Source organism: Sceloporus undulatus, chromosome 8 (assembly GCF_019175285.1).
Source record: "Sceloporus undulatus isolate JIND9_A2432 ecotype Alabama chromosome 8, SceUnd_v1.1, whole genome shotgun sequence".
NCBI lineage: Eukaryota > Metazoa > Chordata > Lepidosauria > Squamata > Phrynosomatidae > Sceloporus > Sceloporus undulatus.
This window is the reverse complement of record NC_056529.1, coordinates 29069343-29083461: the sequence shown is the minus strand read 5'-3', so window position 1 is coordinate 29083461 and position 14119 is coordinate 29069343. Positions and strand designations below refer to the sequence as shown.

The window sequence follows — 14119 nt, the reverse complement described above, 5'->3', positions numbered from 1 at the left end:
AGTTCAACCTTGGAAATTGGGAGGTGGAACCATATAAAAGATAGGAAAGCACCCTACAATACTTACATGCAAAGGGACTCTGGAAGTATGGACCTGGGGGATCCAGAGGGATGAGTTTTGGCCCAAGACTTTTCTGAATTGCCAACCTGTCCTGTAGGCCAGTGGTTCTCAAACTTGGGTCCTTCAGATGTGTTGAATTTCAGTTCTCAGAATTACTAACTGTTGACCAAGCTGGCTGAGGCTTCTGGGAGTCAAAGTGCAAAACACCTGCAGGACCAGCATTTGGGAACCACTACTCCAAGCAGTAGTGAGCTAAGTGGACTAATGCCTTGATGGAAGCAGATTTTTAGAAAGCCAAGTCTGATGTTTAACCTTTTAGATGTCATTGTATTGCAACTCGCATGAGACCTAACTGCCCCATTCCAGGGATATAGCTATGAAAGAGCAAAATCTGGACATTGCCCCACCAGTAAAAATTCTGTCCCCTCCAGGGGCATCTTCCTTCGATCATCAAATTTCTAGCACTGGAGAGAGTGAGACGTTGCAAATCATTCATACCTAGAACCCATACATTTGATGTGTTCACAAATTTTTTGATATCTTTGCCTGCCTCTTTTCTCTGTCTGCCTAAACTCTCTCTAAATGTTCAGCTGAAGTTTTACGTTACTGCTATAGTCAAAACTATCCCAGGCCCTGAGATTTCAGGGCCAAAAACGGATATCTAGAGACAACACCTTGTAATGTCATAGGAGTGGACCAAAGTGGTATCAAGGAGCATGATATGTTGAACATCAACCATAGATGCCCTACCTACACCATTCAAATATAAAACATGAGGTGTAACAACTGAAAGAAGGGAAGGGAAGGGAAGGGAAGGGAAGGGAAGGGAAGGGAAAGGAAAGGAAAGGAAAGGAAAGGAAAGGAAAGGAAAGGAAAGGAAAGGAAAGGAAGAGTGCTGAGGATACCATGGATATCCAAAAAGACAAACAAATGTGTCTTGGAACAGATCAGGCCTGAGATCTCCCTGGAAGCCATGATTAAGATGATGAGGCTACCATACTTTGGCCACATCATGAGAAGACATGACTCATTAGAAAAGACCATAATGCTAGGTGGAATGGAAGGACAAGCAGAGGAAGACCACATGCTAGATGGATGGACTCCATTAAGAAAGTCACAGGTATGAATCTGCAAGAACTAACAAAAGTAGTTGAAAATAAGGAGTCTTGGAGATGTCTCATCCTCAGGGTCGCCAGGAGTCGAGAGCAACTGAGGAAAGCACACGTATGTGGACACTTTTCACAGCTGCGTTCTCGCTCTGAGATTCCTTCCATCCTGAGAAGCCAGAGAAGAAGTTGCCAAGCCCTGAGACCTGGGAACCCTGATCAGACTCGGTTATAGAAAATAGGTTGCGTTCTTCCTATTCCCAGTGATTTTCCAGCCCGGCTAACCTGTTCCAAGACAAAAAGGCATCCATTTGTTCATCGTTCTCCTAGTAACAACTTCCTGGGGGCAAATGGCTGGCTTCAGATAACTTAATTATCATGGGGCACACACCTCTCAGGGAAAGCCCCCCCCCCCTCCATTCCTTCTCCTCTTCTTCCATTCCCATAATGAAACCGTTGACTGATCTGTCTTTAGTTTTACCTCAATTGTTGGAAACCACTCCAAAGCACTGAGGAGCAAAGGGGGAGGAAGGGGGGTAGGACTATCAAACTGTTACAGGATTTGATGCCAACGCGGAGAGTTATTAGTCTAATTCATCCGCCAGATCAAAGCCCACACAAGGAGCTCTCCTGCCTACAGCTATTTTCCTTTGACTTCCCTCCTTGACAGTAGTCCCTCAAATCTTTCTGTTCTGCCCTCTTTGAATGCACTTCTTTTCTTCCATCACCACTTTCCACTCCTCCTTTGAGTTCCAGAAATTGCATTTTGCTCTCCATCGCTTTCCAAATCCCAGGACGGGCGTTCGCATGGCGTCCTTCTCCGAGGGGTTTGGTTCTTGCAAGAGTTCTGGGACGGGATTTGGAACTTAGAAACAGCAAATTCCTATATATATCCAAAAAAAAAAATCAAAGATGAAGCAAAACGCCCTTCTTCCAAGTTTCAGTTTATGAGAGCAAGCCTGGTGGGATGAGTTATTGAACTTGCCTTGTTTACTTTTGTCACATTGTGTACCTCGGACGGCAGGAAAGGCTTCTGCGCGCTTTCCTAGGCCGAGACCACCCAGGGAGACGCAGTTCCTCGCTACTGGCTGTATACACCCAAGTTCAAAGGTTCAGGAGAGACCTTTACCACATTGTAATCGGTTAGTCGCTTGGGTTTTTTTCCTTTCCTTTTTCCCCTACAGCAGAGTGGGAGGAGGAGGAGGAGGAGGAGGAGTGTGCATGTGTGCATGTGTGCAAAAAACAAACCCACTGAGAATATTCAGAGAGATGGACTGTTTGGGGAAGAAGGGGGAAATACCTCGCATGTGTGGGAGAGAGAAAGAGAGGGAGAGAGGAGGCTGAGAAAAAAAGGAGGGAGGGTGGAAGCAAAGACGGGAGGAGGAAGGCGACCAGAGAAGCAGCATCACTTCGCTTCCCTCCCTCTCACACTTTGCAGGAGCCAGAAGCAGACCAGGAACATGTTTGACAACACTCAGTATCCTTATAACTGCTTCAACTACGATGGAGATGACTACCCGGCATGTAGTTCGGACGAAGAGAAGAGATTCACCAGACCGGCGTACAGGTATGTCCAACTTTTCCAAGTCTCCTCTCGTTCTTTCTCTTTCTGCCTGATGTCAGTTATTAGGGGAATTCCTCTGGGGGAATTGTTCTTTGCCCCCAAGAGTCATCCGTTTGCCTCTTGGCAGGTGGAAGCAAATAAAGGACATGGAGCAGAACGATGTTCGGTGTTTTGTTGGAGGGCACGGACTTTTATGCAATTTTGACTATTTAAACATGATAAAAAATGGGGAGGGACAAACATTTGGATAGGAGAGACCCTAGATTCCATTTGACCGCTAAGGCTCACTAGGATGGCTTTGGGAGAATTGGAATGATGTATCACAGAAGGTTATTTGGAAGAGGGTTGTTGTATATCACTTTGCACTATCAATGTGCCATAAGAGTGAATATATTATGGATATGCAGGTTGCATATGTGTGTGTGCGTGTGTGTGTGTGTGTGTGTGAGAATGCATGTGTGCGTTTATATATAAGTAATTATATATAATTATCCTGGGATTAGAAATGATGTAACTGCGGCACAAAAATGATGTAATTTCTCTGCTTACTTTCCTTCCCGAAGTTTATGTCTCTCCCTCCTCTCCATTCTTTCTGTGCAAAACTCTTAAATCGTTGTGCCTTGAATGTATAAAATGCCAAACAACTCGCTGTAGACCAGGTCACAAAGAATTTGGGGTTACCTTTAAAGATGACATCTTATTTGACATAATCTTTGGGGGATTGCAGCCTGCTTCTTCAGTTGCATCGGATGAAGTGAACGTTGACAGAGTCAGTTGCAGTCCGCCAAAACTTGTGCCAAATTTGTTGACAATTTGTTTCACTTTTTCTTTTGCCATTTTTCCTGCAATGGACTAAGAGGGCTGCCCTTCTGATAATGCAGACAAAGTTGTCACTGATCATACAAAGGATCAGAATATTGTAAGCCATCATCCCCAGCTAGGTCTTTCAACCAATTCCAGGATATTTAGCAGATTGATCGTCTTACTTTAAAGCCAGTTATCTGATTAATTAATTAACTGACACAGTTCAATGAAGTGCAGTATAGGCTCTTTATGATATTGAAGGGAACCGAGGGTTACTTGGATGGAGCTCACAAAGTGAAAACTTACCACTGTTGTTACAACTTGATTTCCTACCCCATACTGCATTCGCTTTTAACAAATGCATTAAATCCCTGTTCCACTCGAGTTGATTAATCGACATCAATGATGATTAAAACTCCCAACGCTAGTGACCATGGAAGCAAATACTTTCTGATCTACTAAGTCTGTAGTCCTTCTGAATATGAATTAGTCCCATGGAACACAATTGCGCATGATATACCCAGTGAACATGGGCAGACTAGAGTCGCATTTAGCCGAAACAGAGACGACTGGCTACTGGCTGGTGATACTCTCATGTAACAGCAATTGTCTGCTACAATTCGTCGGTGCTTCATATCTGCACAACTTTCTGTTTGAAAAGAGTCACAAAGCTTTGCCTGGGCATGTTTTCAAAATCGAAGCTCTTTCTCCCAAACAGACGAGGGGAAAAACATCCCGGTTTCACTTGCCCGAGCAGAAAGACTGCATTTCCAACAGTGTGATTTGATGAATACTTAAGTAGGGACATTTTCCTTAGACTAAATCAGCCAACTGGTTATGTCTCTTTAGAGAGATGCCATGCCAGCAATTGCAACAAATGTTTGCAGAGGAAGAATCCAGAAATCGAGTGCTTCTTTTCAAAGCATCATATGTTGAGTGTCCTCTCCCATACTTTAGGGCATAGATTATCAGGAATTCCCAACTTAAGAGACGTTAAGGGAGAGAATATATTGAGTTTGTGGCTCACAAGGAATCAGAACTCGGATCTGATCTCTTTTACCTTTGACATATGTGTTTCTAAAACTATACACTTGAGCTCACCATCTGGTTGGTTGCTCAGAAGTCATCCAAGTCATAGACCTCAATGGCAGAAATAGATGTCAACGGCAAAGCCAGTGCTGTCCAATGGAGTAGTTCTCCAGCGCATGGAAACACAAGTTTAAATGTTCCAGGTTTGCTGAGCAAAAATTGTGCACTTTGGGCAGGCTTCTTTCCCTAAACCTGGTAATATAAAATCAATTTGGCATACTAGTTAGTTTCAGACTGCAGTTTGGCAGACCCAGGTTCAAATCCTCCTTCTTTCATGCGCCTACCTCCCAGGGTTTTTGTGGTGCTAACTTCTTCTGAACAAAACTTGCCAAGAAAACCTCATGCTAGGTTTGCCTTAGGGTCGCCGTAAGTCGGAAACAGCGAAGGCACACAACACACACAATATGGGTGTGGAAAACCCTGAATGTAGGGGTGTAGCATGGGGCTCAAAATGAATATCTTCCCCCTAAAAAGAAGACATATTCTGTACTTGCAATGAAATTCCCCTTCTGTCTCCGGATTTCTTGCACTGTAATAACCTAAAACTTAGCTGACCATTTATAAAGGCAGTTTAGGCATCCAAAGAGAAGGAGCAGGCAAAGTGACCAAAGGAAGATGAATCAAGCAAATACAGTGGTACCCCGGGATACGAATGCACTGCCTTACGAAATTTCCGGGTTACGAAAAAAATCCATTCAAAAAAACTGTTCCGGCTTACGAACGTTTTTTCGGGTTACGAAAAAAATTTTGGTGCTTTTCGGCGCTATTTCACACGAAATCGCGGCTTTTCCCCATTAGCGCCTATGGGTTTTCGGCTTGCGAAGGCCTTTCGGGTTACGAAAGCGGCGGCGGAACGAATTAATTTCGTAACCCGAGGTACCACTGTATAAGAGCTCTAGGTGTAATGATTTTCAATGTCTCACTCTCTGTAAGCTTGGAAATTTTGCAACGGAAGGAACATTTCATTGATGGGGGCAGAATTTGTATTTGGGATGAAATACAGTCATTTCTTCCCCTTCTCCTAGTTGCTGATATGAACTTCTTGGAAGAAAGGTGGGGAATCATTATATACATCAATTACGGAAGATGATAGCATTGATGATGATGTTTGCTTTAATAAAAGAACCCAGTAGTAATGAATATGAAATATTTTGAGAGCTTACAGAAGTATCATATAATATAATGGGTTTTATCCAGCCTAAGCCTAAAACACACTTACAGTGGAGTATGCCCCATTGAATCCAAAGCAGCTGTCTTCCAAGAAGGCAATATATAATATTGGGCTGTAAGTCAGTTGAACTCCGTAGTGTTTCCACTAAACTCAATGGACTTGAGCTGTGACTATCTGAGCACAATGATTTCAGTGGGAACCATGTGTAACTAACTCACAACATAATTCTAAATATCTTTACATGTGTGTGTGTACACGCCTTCAAGTCGCCAGTCCACTTATGGCAACCTCATGAATATCATAGTATTTTCTTGGGTAAGGAAAACTTAGAGCTGGTTTTGCCAGTTCCTTCCTCTGAAATATAGCCTACAGTACCTGGTATTCATTGGCAGCTGCCCATCCAAGTACAAATCAGGACTGACCCTTCTTAGCTTCCAAGATCAGATGGGATCTGGTGCCTTCAGAGTATTTAGGCAACTTTCATCTTCATGCACAAATAAATGTCACAATAAATAAATAACTCAATAAATACTTACCTAGAAAGCATGTCTGACCATTGCAAGGGCTCTAAATTTATCTCAGGGGTGCTGGGTTATTCTTGATGTATATGTCCACAATATCAAGATCATTGTACACAGCATGACATCTCTTCTCTTCTTCCAGCTACATTGCTTTGATTGCAATGGCCATCCAACAAAGCCCTTCCAACAAAGTGACCCTGTCTGGGATTTACGACTTCATCATGAAAAAGTTCCCCTACTACAGGACCAACCAGCGCGCCTGGCAGAACTCAATTCGCCACAACCTCTCTCTCAACAGCTGTTTCGTCAAGGTAAGAAAGTCTCAAACGCCTGGCAGAGCAGGCTGACTCCAACACCTTGAAAAGCTAGAGATGTTCATAGAATCATGGCATCACAGAGTTGGAAGGGATCCCATCCAGTCCAACCCTTGCCATGTTGGAAAACAGAATCAAAGCACTCATGACACATGGCCATCCAGGCTCTGTTTAAAAACCTCCAAAGAAAGAGATTCCACACTTTGAGTCAGTATGTCCCGCTGTAGAACTGCTCTTACTGTCAGGAAGTTCTTTGCAATGGTTTAGATGGAATCTCGTTTCCTGTAGCTCGGATTACATGTTCTTGAATCCCCAACCAGCATCATCAGGATTGTTGTTGTTATGTGCCGTAAATTCATCTTTGATGTATGTTGATCCTAAGGCAGATCTATCACTACATATTCTGGGGCAGAGAGGATGTGACTCACCTAAAGTCAACCCAGCAGGTTTCCACAGACAAGCAGGGAATCGAACACCGGTCACCACAGTCCTAGTCCTATGTTCAAACCACTACACCACGCTGCTTCTTGTAGTCAGAATTATGGGTGTTGTTAAAAAAAACACTTTTCCAAACTCTGCTGCAACTCACTTAAGAAGACACAAAAATTAGATGAGCAGTCTATTGCAGGACATGCATCTACATTTCCAAAGCATGCTGTGGGTGCCATTTCTTTAAACTAGTCCCGTTTTTGCCTTCTCGTTTGCTTTCTATAGAAGCAAACCAATACCATTTTCTATAAAGCCATAAATTTGTCAAACAAAACCAAAACAAAAATTAATAATAAAATATTCCAAAGGTCAACCCCAGCTTTAAAGACCATAGGCCATAGAAAATAGTGCACTCTTCATTGTCGGCTGAAACTCAAAAGGGACAGAGTCAGAGTGACCTCCTTTGGGCACAAGTTCCACAACTGAGACGTTGGTGCAGAGAAAGTCCTGCCTTGTATATTAACCAACTTTGTTTCTTTGGGTGGAGAGACATGCAGCAGTCTCTGGAAAGTCCCTGGAATGAGATTGCATTCCAGTCTGCATGTTAGTTCAGGAGTTTTGTCAGAATGGAACCTTAAAAAGTTACTTTTTGACTTCCAGTTTCCCCTTACAAGCCTAGCCTACTTCAATAGTCTTTCCACGCACACGCTATAAGATTTGTAAGCTCTGGATACATTATATGGATCAGACCCTTTTAATGGGAGATGCCAAGGATTGAACCAAGGGGAAAACGTAACTCATGGTCCAAATATTCTAAGGATACAGTGGTATGGATGAAACACCTGGATGCAGATGTCACTGGCTGAATCTTATCCAACATATGCTGGTGTTTTGCAGATGTCAACCAAGGAAGTATCCATTAGTACCTTACTCTATGCTTATCTTCTTGCAGTGTAACAGCAGTCAGATATCAGGAGCCTAGGGGAATGCTTATATGAGGTGCCATATACAAAATGAAGGTAGGACATAAGGTGGACATAGAGATTATGGGAGTTATTGAGTGATGGAGCACACGTTTTGTAAGCAGAAACCCCAAGGCTTATCCCTGATCAGATAAAGTAGAAAAGTCCCTCCTGGCTGAAGCTCTGAGGTTTCACTACCAATCAGTATGAATCCAAGGTGGACAACTTGTGGTCCTCCCGATGTTGGGATACTTCTCCTATCATTCTCATCACTGGCTATACAGCTGGAGTCCTACCAACATATGGAGAGACACAAGTAGCCCAAATCTGGCAAAGGTAGTCTTCAGCTAATTTGGTTCATGGGGAATTTATGATTCTCAATACATTGACTCCACTTCAGTCTATGGGGCAGAAGGGAAGACCACCTTGGCTTGGCACTCACAAAGTCCAGCAAGAAATATGGAGAACTTTGGACACTTCTGGTTAGATCAAACCCAGTGGTCTCTTGTGATCTACATTGCAGGGGGAAAAGTGGTCATGGAAAGGAAACTATCTTTCTGAGACTGTTGCTGATCTTTTCATTGAGAAACCCTAATAAGCTTCTTATGGCAGTATCCAAATTTGGGAATGTAGAGGAAGGAAGATTAAGGATGGTTAAATGGAGATTGGGTCAAGTATCATGTCAGCCACTTAGCCGCTCATCCAAAAGGTCAAAAGAGAAACAGAGAAAATGGTTCTCCAACGTTTGCTAGTACATTGCAAACTGGAAGAGCTAGCTTTGATTTTTACCTACAGCTTCTATAATTAGAGAGCCTGGGATTGAGCAGCTTGTCATATATGTTTACATGAGTTGTGCATTTAAATGAACGCAGATGTTGAAATAGCAAGATTTGTAGCACACACACACACATGTCAGAGCTTTGGTTTTAGCCTTGGTTCAGTCCCACAACCTGTTCTGAATGGCTGGAACTTGGAGACTTAGAACATCTGAAGTGCCATCCTCACCAAATAGAGGTCTCCAGTGCATGTGCAGAGCAGGAAGGTAATAATTCACTAAGTTTCTTCTCAAAAGGAGCAATGAGTAATTTTAGCAATTTCCTTTGCACTGAGAGAAAGCATTTGAAAACAACACAGTTTCCAAAGCCTATTCACAGTTCGGGACTTATTCTGTGCAAAAATTGTCAAGTGGTGGTTTGCACAGAAGACAACGTTTTCTGTGCAAGAATAGCATTTTCTGCTTCGAAATAATATTCCTGCACACAAACATTGCTTTCTACACAGAAAATGCCATTGTCTATGCAAATCATTCACGTAATGAGTTTGTGCAGAATAAGTCCCAAATGCAACAATTTCTGTGCAGGAAAGTATATTGCTGTGTAAAAATATCATTTGCTGCACAGAAAATGCTGCTTTCTGCCCAAAAGAACCGCAATGCAAATTTTGTATAGAATAAGTCCCAAATCTTTGGCATGTTATCAGTCCAAGATTATTGCCATCAGGGTTTCGAAACATTCAGAAAACATGTCCTTTGGTGATTTTCAAATATTATTTTCACCCCTAGATAGGAGTGTTTTTCTTCTTTTTTGTTTCCCTGTAGCTTAGAGGACCTTAGAGGACACAGTTCTTGCAGATTCATGGGGAGGGTCTAGTTGAAATGCTACTGCTTGCAGACAGATAGAGGAGATGCTTTGAAATGAGAGTGAGAATCCCTTCCAGATGTCCTGGACTTCAGCTCCCAGCATCCCTCACCACTGGCCATACTGCCTAAATCTGTTGGGAACTGTACTCCATCACTATCTGGACAGCTGCATGTTTCTCATCCCTGCTTTAAAAGAAAAAGTAGTAAGTCATTGACCGAATCCTGCTTTTTTCCAATGAAATACAGGTTCCTCGGACAGAAGGCAATGACAAGGGCAAAGGGAACTACTGGAGCTTTGCGTCAGGATGCGAATCCATGCTGGACCTTTTTGAAAATGGGAATTACAGGAGGCGGAGAAGGCGTAGGAATGTAAAAAGAGAACCTAGAGCAAAGAGGTTGAGCGGTGAGATGGGTTGCTTGCCCACCTTATCCCCCATGGATTCTGCCTTCCCTAATCTCTCCTCGCCTGGCGAGAGAATGGAACCCCAGCCGAAACCTTTGGAGCCTTGTGAGCTTTTCTCCAACAGCGTTTCCGGCCAGGAGAGTCTAAACAGCTCCTCTGTAGGAAAATCTGACTCCGAAATTAAATTTAGCATCGATTACATCCTCTCCTCTCCAGACCCTCTGCCTGTGCTGAGGTCTCCCTATCACATGCAAGATCATAAGCACCATCTCTTGGATTCTCAGCAGATTAACCTTCAGTTTTGGACAATGTGAAGTCTGGTCCTGACGGAGAGTGAAGTGAGAGTAAGGCTACCATCTTTTCCGTCCAATATGCATGTGTCCGAGAACGAGGACTGTTTCTCACTCCTTGCCTCAGTCATTCTCAGGAAAAGGACGTCAATGTCATTTCATCGGGCTACTGATCTCTTGGGATCTCTGAAGTTGTGAGGTTGTAGCCTTCCCATTATCCAGTTACACTGCTTATAGACTTAGTAAAGGATTTTACTACAGGCTTGGCTCCATCTTTGAGGGGCATCCTTCAGGTCCAGCCCTTCCACTAGGCAGAATGAAGCAGCCACCTCAAGCAATAGCATCTGAGGACATCACTAGGAGCCTCTTTGTTGTTTCTCCTGAATAGACCAGCTCTCTTATGTTGGAGGAGAGAGCTGTGTGTAAGTCATACCACATGCCATGGTCCTCCTAAACATATCCCCTTGTCAATGATGAAGGAAATAAAACTGTTGGGCAACTTAGCTTCTATGGATGAACCAGGGAAGGGACACCATCTTGTCTTTATCTTAAGCAGTTGGCCAGGAGTAGTCTCAAATGAACTTTTTCCTCCATTGGCTAGTTCTGTTGACTTTTCTTATCAGTGGTGGACAGCAACTACGTCCCTCTTGGCACCAAGCAGTTGAGTCTAGGTGCCATTTTGCTTTTCTACAAATGGAAGCTGGCACTGGCTGCTTGGCACAGATCAGAACTCCAAGATGGAGGGAAACGTTTAACAAAGGAGGCCAGAGAAAATGTTAACAGTGGGCCATGGCAGAAACCTTAGCAGCACCTTAAAGGTTCCCAATACTAATTCCAGACCTGTCCTGCGTCATTTTTAATATTGTTGTTATTTTAAAAATGAAGGAATTGTTCAAGAATTCATATACGTTTCAGCTTATATTCCTCTGCATTTTCTGTGCCGACGCATGCATTTTTGTAAGCTGTCCCCTCCCCGCCTCACAATGCATTTCAGTGCATGTTTTTAACTATTCCGCGCATTCTCCCTACAACTGCCTCCCAGCAGCTGTTGCTCAGTAAAGTAGGGCAGGGAGATTTATGATCTTGGAAATAGTGTCTCAAGCGTGACTAGACAGAAATAGGAATATAGAACAGTTACTGATGAGTAAATCTAGGTAACTGTTCCATATTGATGGTTGCTACTTACTTAATGGAAGGAGGTTCATTTTCGAGATGATCAGAGCACAGCTGAATAATGTTTCCATCAGGTTTGGATGGGTCAGGCAAGAAGAGATTACTTAACTGTAAGTTAGTACGTTAACTGAGACAGGCCAAAATAAAGCTGCTTTGGCTCACTTAGGAGGAATGCTGTTTAAATGATGCATGTGTCCAAAGAGGCAGGAAGCCATGCCAAAGCCATGCTCCAGTCCTAAGGATTGGATGACAGCTTTGGCACAGCTTCTGGCCTCTTAAGATGCATGTGTCATTTAAACAGCATACCTCCAAAGTGACCCGAAGCAGCTTTATTTTGACCTGTCTGTTCAGGCCCTGAGTTAACCTAGTTATAGAATACTCACCATAAACCTGAATCCTCCTTTGTGGGTTTGAAGAGTTTGGAAACATTACTTTTTTGACTTACAGCTCTCAGAAGCCATTGGTCAGCATGCCTGCCCACCTATCCCAGTTAGACAGCATGGCCTTTAAAATATTAAATATTAAAACTCTCTAAACAAAAACAGTTTCCCAAGCTCTGCCTTTTTTTCTGGTCCTTAATAACAAAATAAAATCAATGAGAAGGATACACCCTGGAGGAACAGGGCATTAAATCAAATCAGTTTATAGTTATTTTATTTGCAACATCTGTCAAAAAAAATAGTCTTGTTGATCTATATATATTCACTGAGTCCATAAATTCAGATGCGCAGCTTTTACACAGAATGTACAAGGTTCAGAAATATAGAGATATTGGCTGCAATTGTATATCACAGTGTATGTTGCATAACTACAGATGCTTAGTTATGCAGCAGAGGCGCTAAGGAATCCTACCAGTGAATTTCATAGATGCGTATCAGGATCCTGGCGACAGTGTCCCAATGTGCATCAGGCTCTACCAGTGTGCATTGGCATGTCCAGCCGGTGTCCCAATGTGCATATGGCTCCACCAATTCACACCTGCACTTCCTAGCCATTATCCCAATGTGCGGGAAGAATGCCTGATGCACATTGGTGCCTGTTGAACACTGGGACTGATGTTCATTGGTCTGGATGCACAAGGGTCATTTCTCTGGTTCCACACATTGTAATTTCAGGGCACTCAATTCTGTTTCCTGCTGATGTAAGTATACTTACATATTCGCAGGTCACACACTGAAATCCAGCCCTAGTTTTTGAAAGCTTGCACATCTTACTCTTCTCCCATGCAGGAAAGATCTAGCCATCATTTGCTTATGAATCCGATGACTCCTTTTAGATCCTCTCTACCCCATTTTAGAATAGCCTTGGATTTTGCAGGTTGAGTCTCCTTTATATGAAATTTCAAAATCCAAAACCTTTTTTCACAAGTGGCTGAGATAGTGGCACCTTTGCTTTCCGATGGTTCGGTGTACCCAAACTTTTGTTTCATGCACAACATTATTAAAAATCACCTTCAGGCGATGTGTATAAGGTATATATGATACATAAATGAATTTCACATTTAGACTTGGGGCCCGTCTCCAAGATATCTCATTATGTATATGCAAATATTCCAAAATCCAAAACACTTCTAATCCTAAGCATTTTGGATAAGGGAGAGTCAACCTGTATTTAAAATAAGAAGTAGAGTTCCAGGTTTTGTTAACTGTTTTCAAGTTGATTTTGACCTATAGCAACTCTATAAATGAGAGATCCCCAAGTCATCCTATCCTCAGCTCTTGCTCAGCTCTTGCAGATTGATAGCTTCTCTATGAAATCCATGTGGAATGCAGTCTTTCTTTTTTCCTACTGTCTTCTGCCTTACCATCCATTATTATATTATTCTAGCAAGTCCTTTCTTCTCATGACAGGGCCAAAATATGACCTCAGTTTAGTCACTGTTGCTTCTAGAGAGAGGTTGGGCCTGATTTGCTATAGGACCCACTTATTGGTCTTTTCAGAAATCCATGGTATTCCCAGAAATGGAAATAGTAGGTGTTAAGTCAATTGCATCCTTATTATAATATTAAAATGGATTGGATCCAGATTGAGTCATGTTTAGTTGTTGGTTACGACCACAGGTGTGCCTGAGGTTTTGGAGGGTTTTTTGGAGGAAGTCACGGGGGCATTGCATCACTGCGAGAAGAACTAATAAATAAGCATAATAAGTTATGAATTAAGGTGGAAATTTGCCAATAAAAAGAGGGAATGTAAATTTAAAAAGAAAAAGAAAAGGAAGAGACCGACTAAAATTGGAATGCCAGCATTTATGTTTCTGCAAAATTAAGTCATTGATTAAGGTGTTGATTCATTAAATGAGCCATGAAACTACAGGGCCAAAAACAGTTTCATTTGCTAACTTTAGTTTCTCAGTCTTACCATCTGTACATAGAATATGTGTTTAAAGGAACCATACCTGGTCGGTGAGGCAGCTCATGGAGAACACCTTATTGTGAGTGTATTCTTTTCTCTTTGCCACTACTAGGGTTGGTTGTGGTGTGCCGCATCTATTTCAGAAATCACCCCAGAATTTAAATTGAACCCTTTCGCCAAATTAGATTCAGTACATTGAATGTTTGATCTCAAACCCAGAGTCAGTTTCATTACCTCACTAA

General features: G+C 42.5%; 1 protein-coding gene across 1 annotated transcript; it reads left to right on the top strand.

The window, feature by feature from the left end:
* The first annotated feature begins 2231 nt into the window (after window positions 1-2231).
* FOXL3 (forkhead box L3) lies at window positions 2232-11133 on the top strand. The gene is made up of 4 exons (XM_042438607.1): window positions 2232-2308; window positions 2605-2733; window positions 6458-6626; window positions 9906-11133. Exons 2-4 carry the CDS (start codon window positions 2627-2629, stop codon window positions 10374-10376), a joined length of 747 nt encoding a protein of 248 aa, XP_042294541.1. The 5' UTR covers window positions 2232-2308; window positions 2605-2626; the 3' UTR covers window positions 10377-11133.
* The last annotated feature ends 2986 nt before the right edge of the window (window positions 11134-14119 follow it).

Excerpts from the sequence above, each read along its gene's own strand:
- FOXL3 (XM_042438607.1), top strand. The coding sequence starts at position 2,627 with ATGTTTGACAACACTCAGTATCCTTATAACTGCTTCAACTACGATGGA. Across the intron at positions 2,734-6,457 it reads TTCACCAGACCGGCGTACAG|CTACATTGCTTTGATTGCAA; the intron begins GTATGTCCAACT and ends CTCTTCTTCCAG. Across the intron at positions 6,627-9,905 it reads TCAACAGCTGTTTCGTCAAG|GTTCCTCGGACAGAAGGCAA; the intron begins GTAAGAAAGTCT and ends AATGAAATACAG.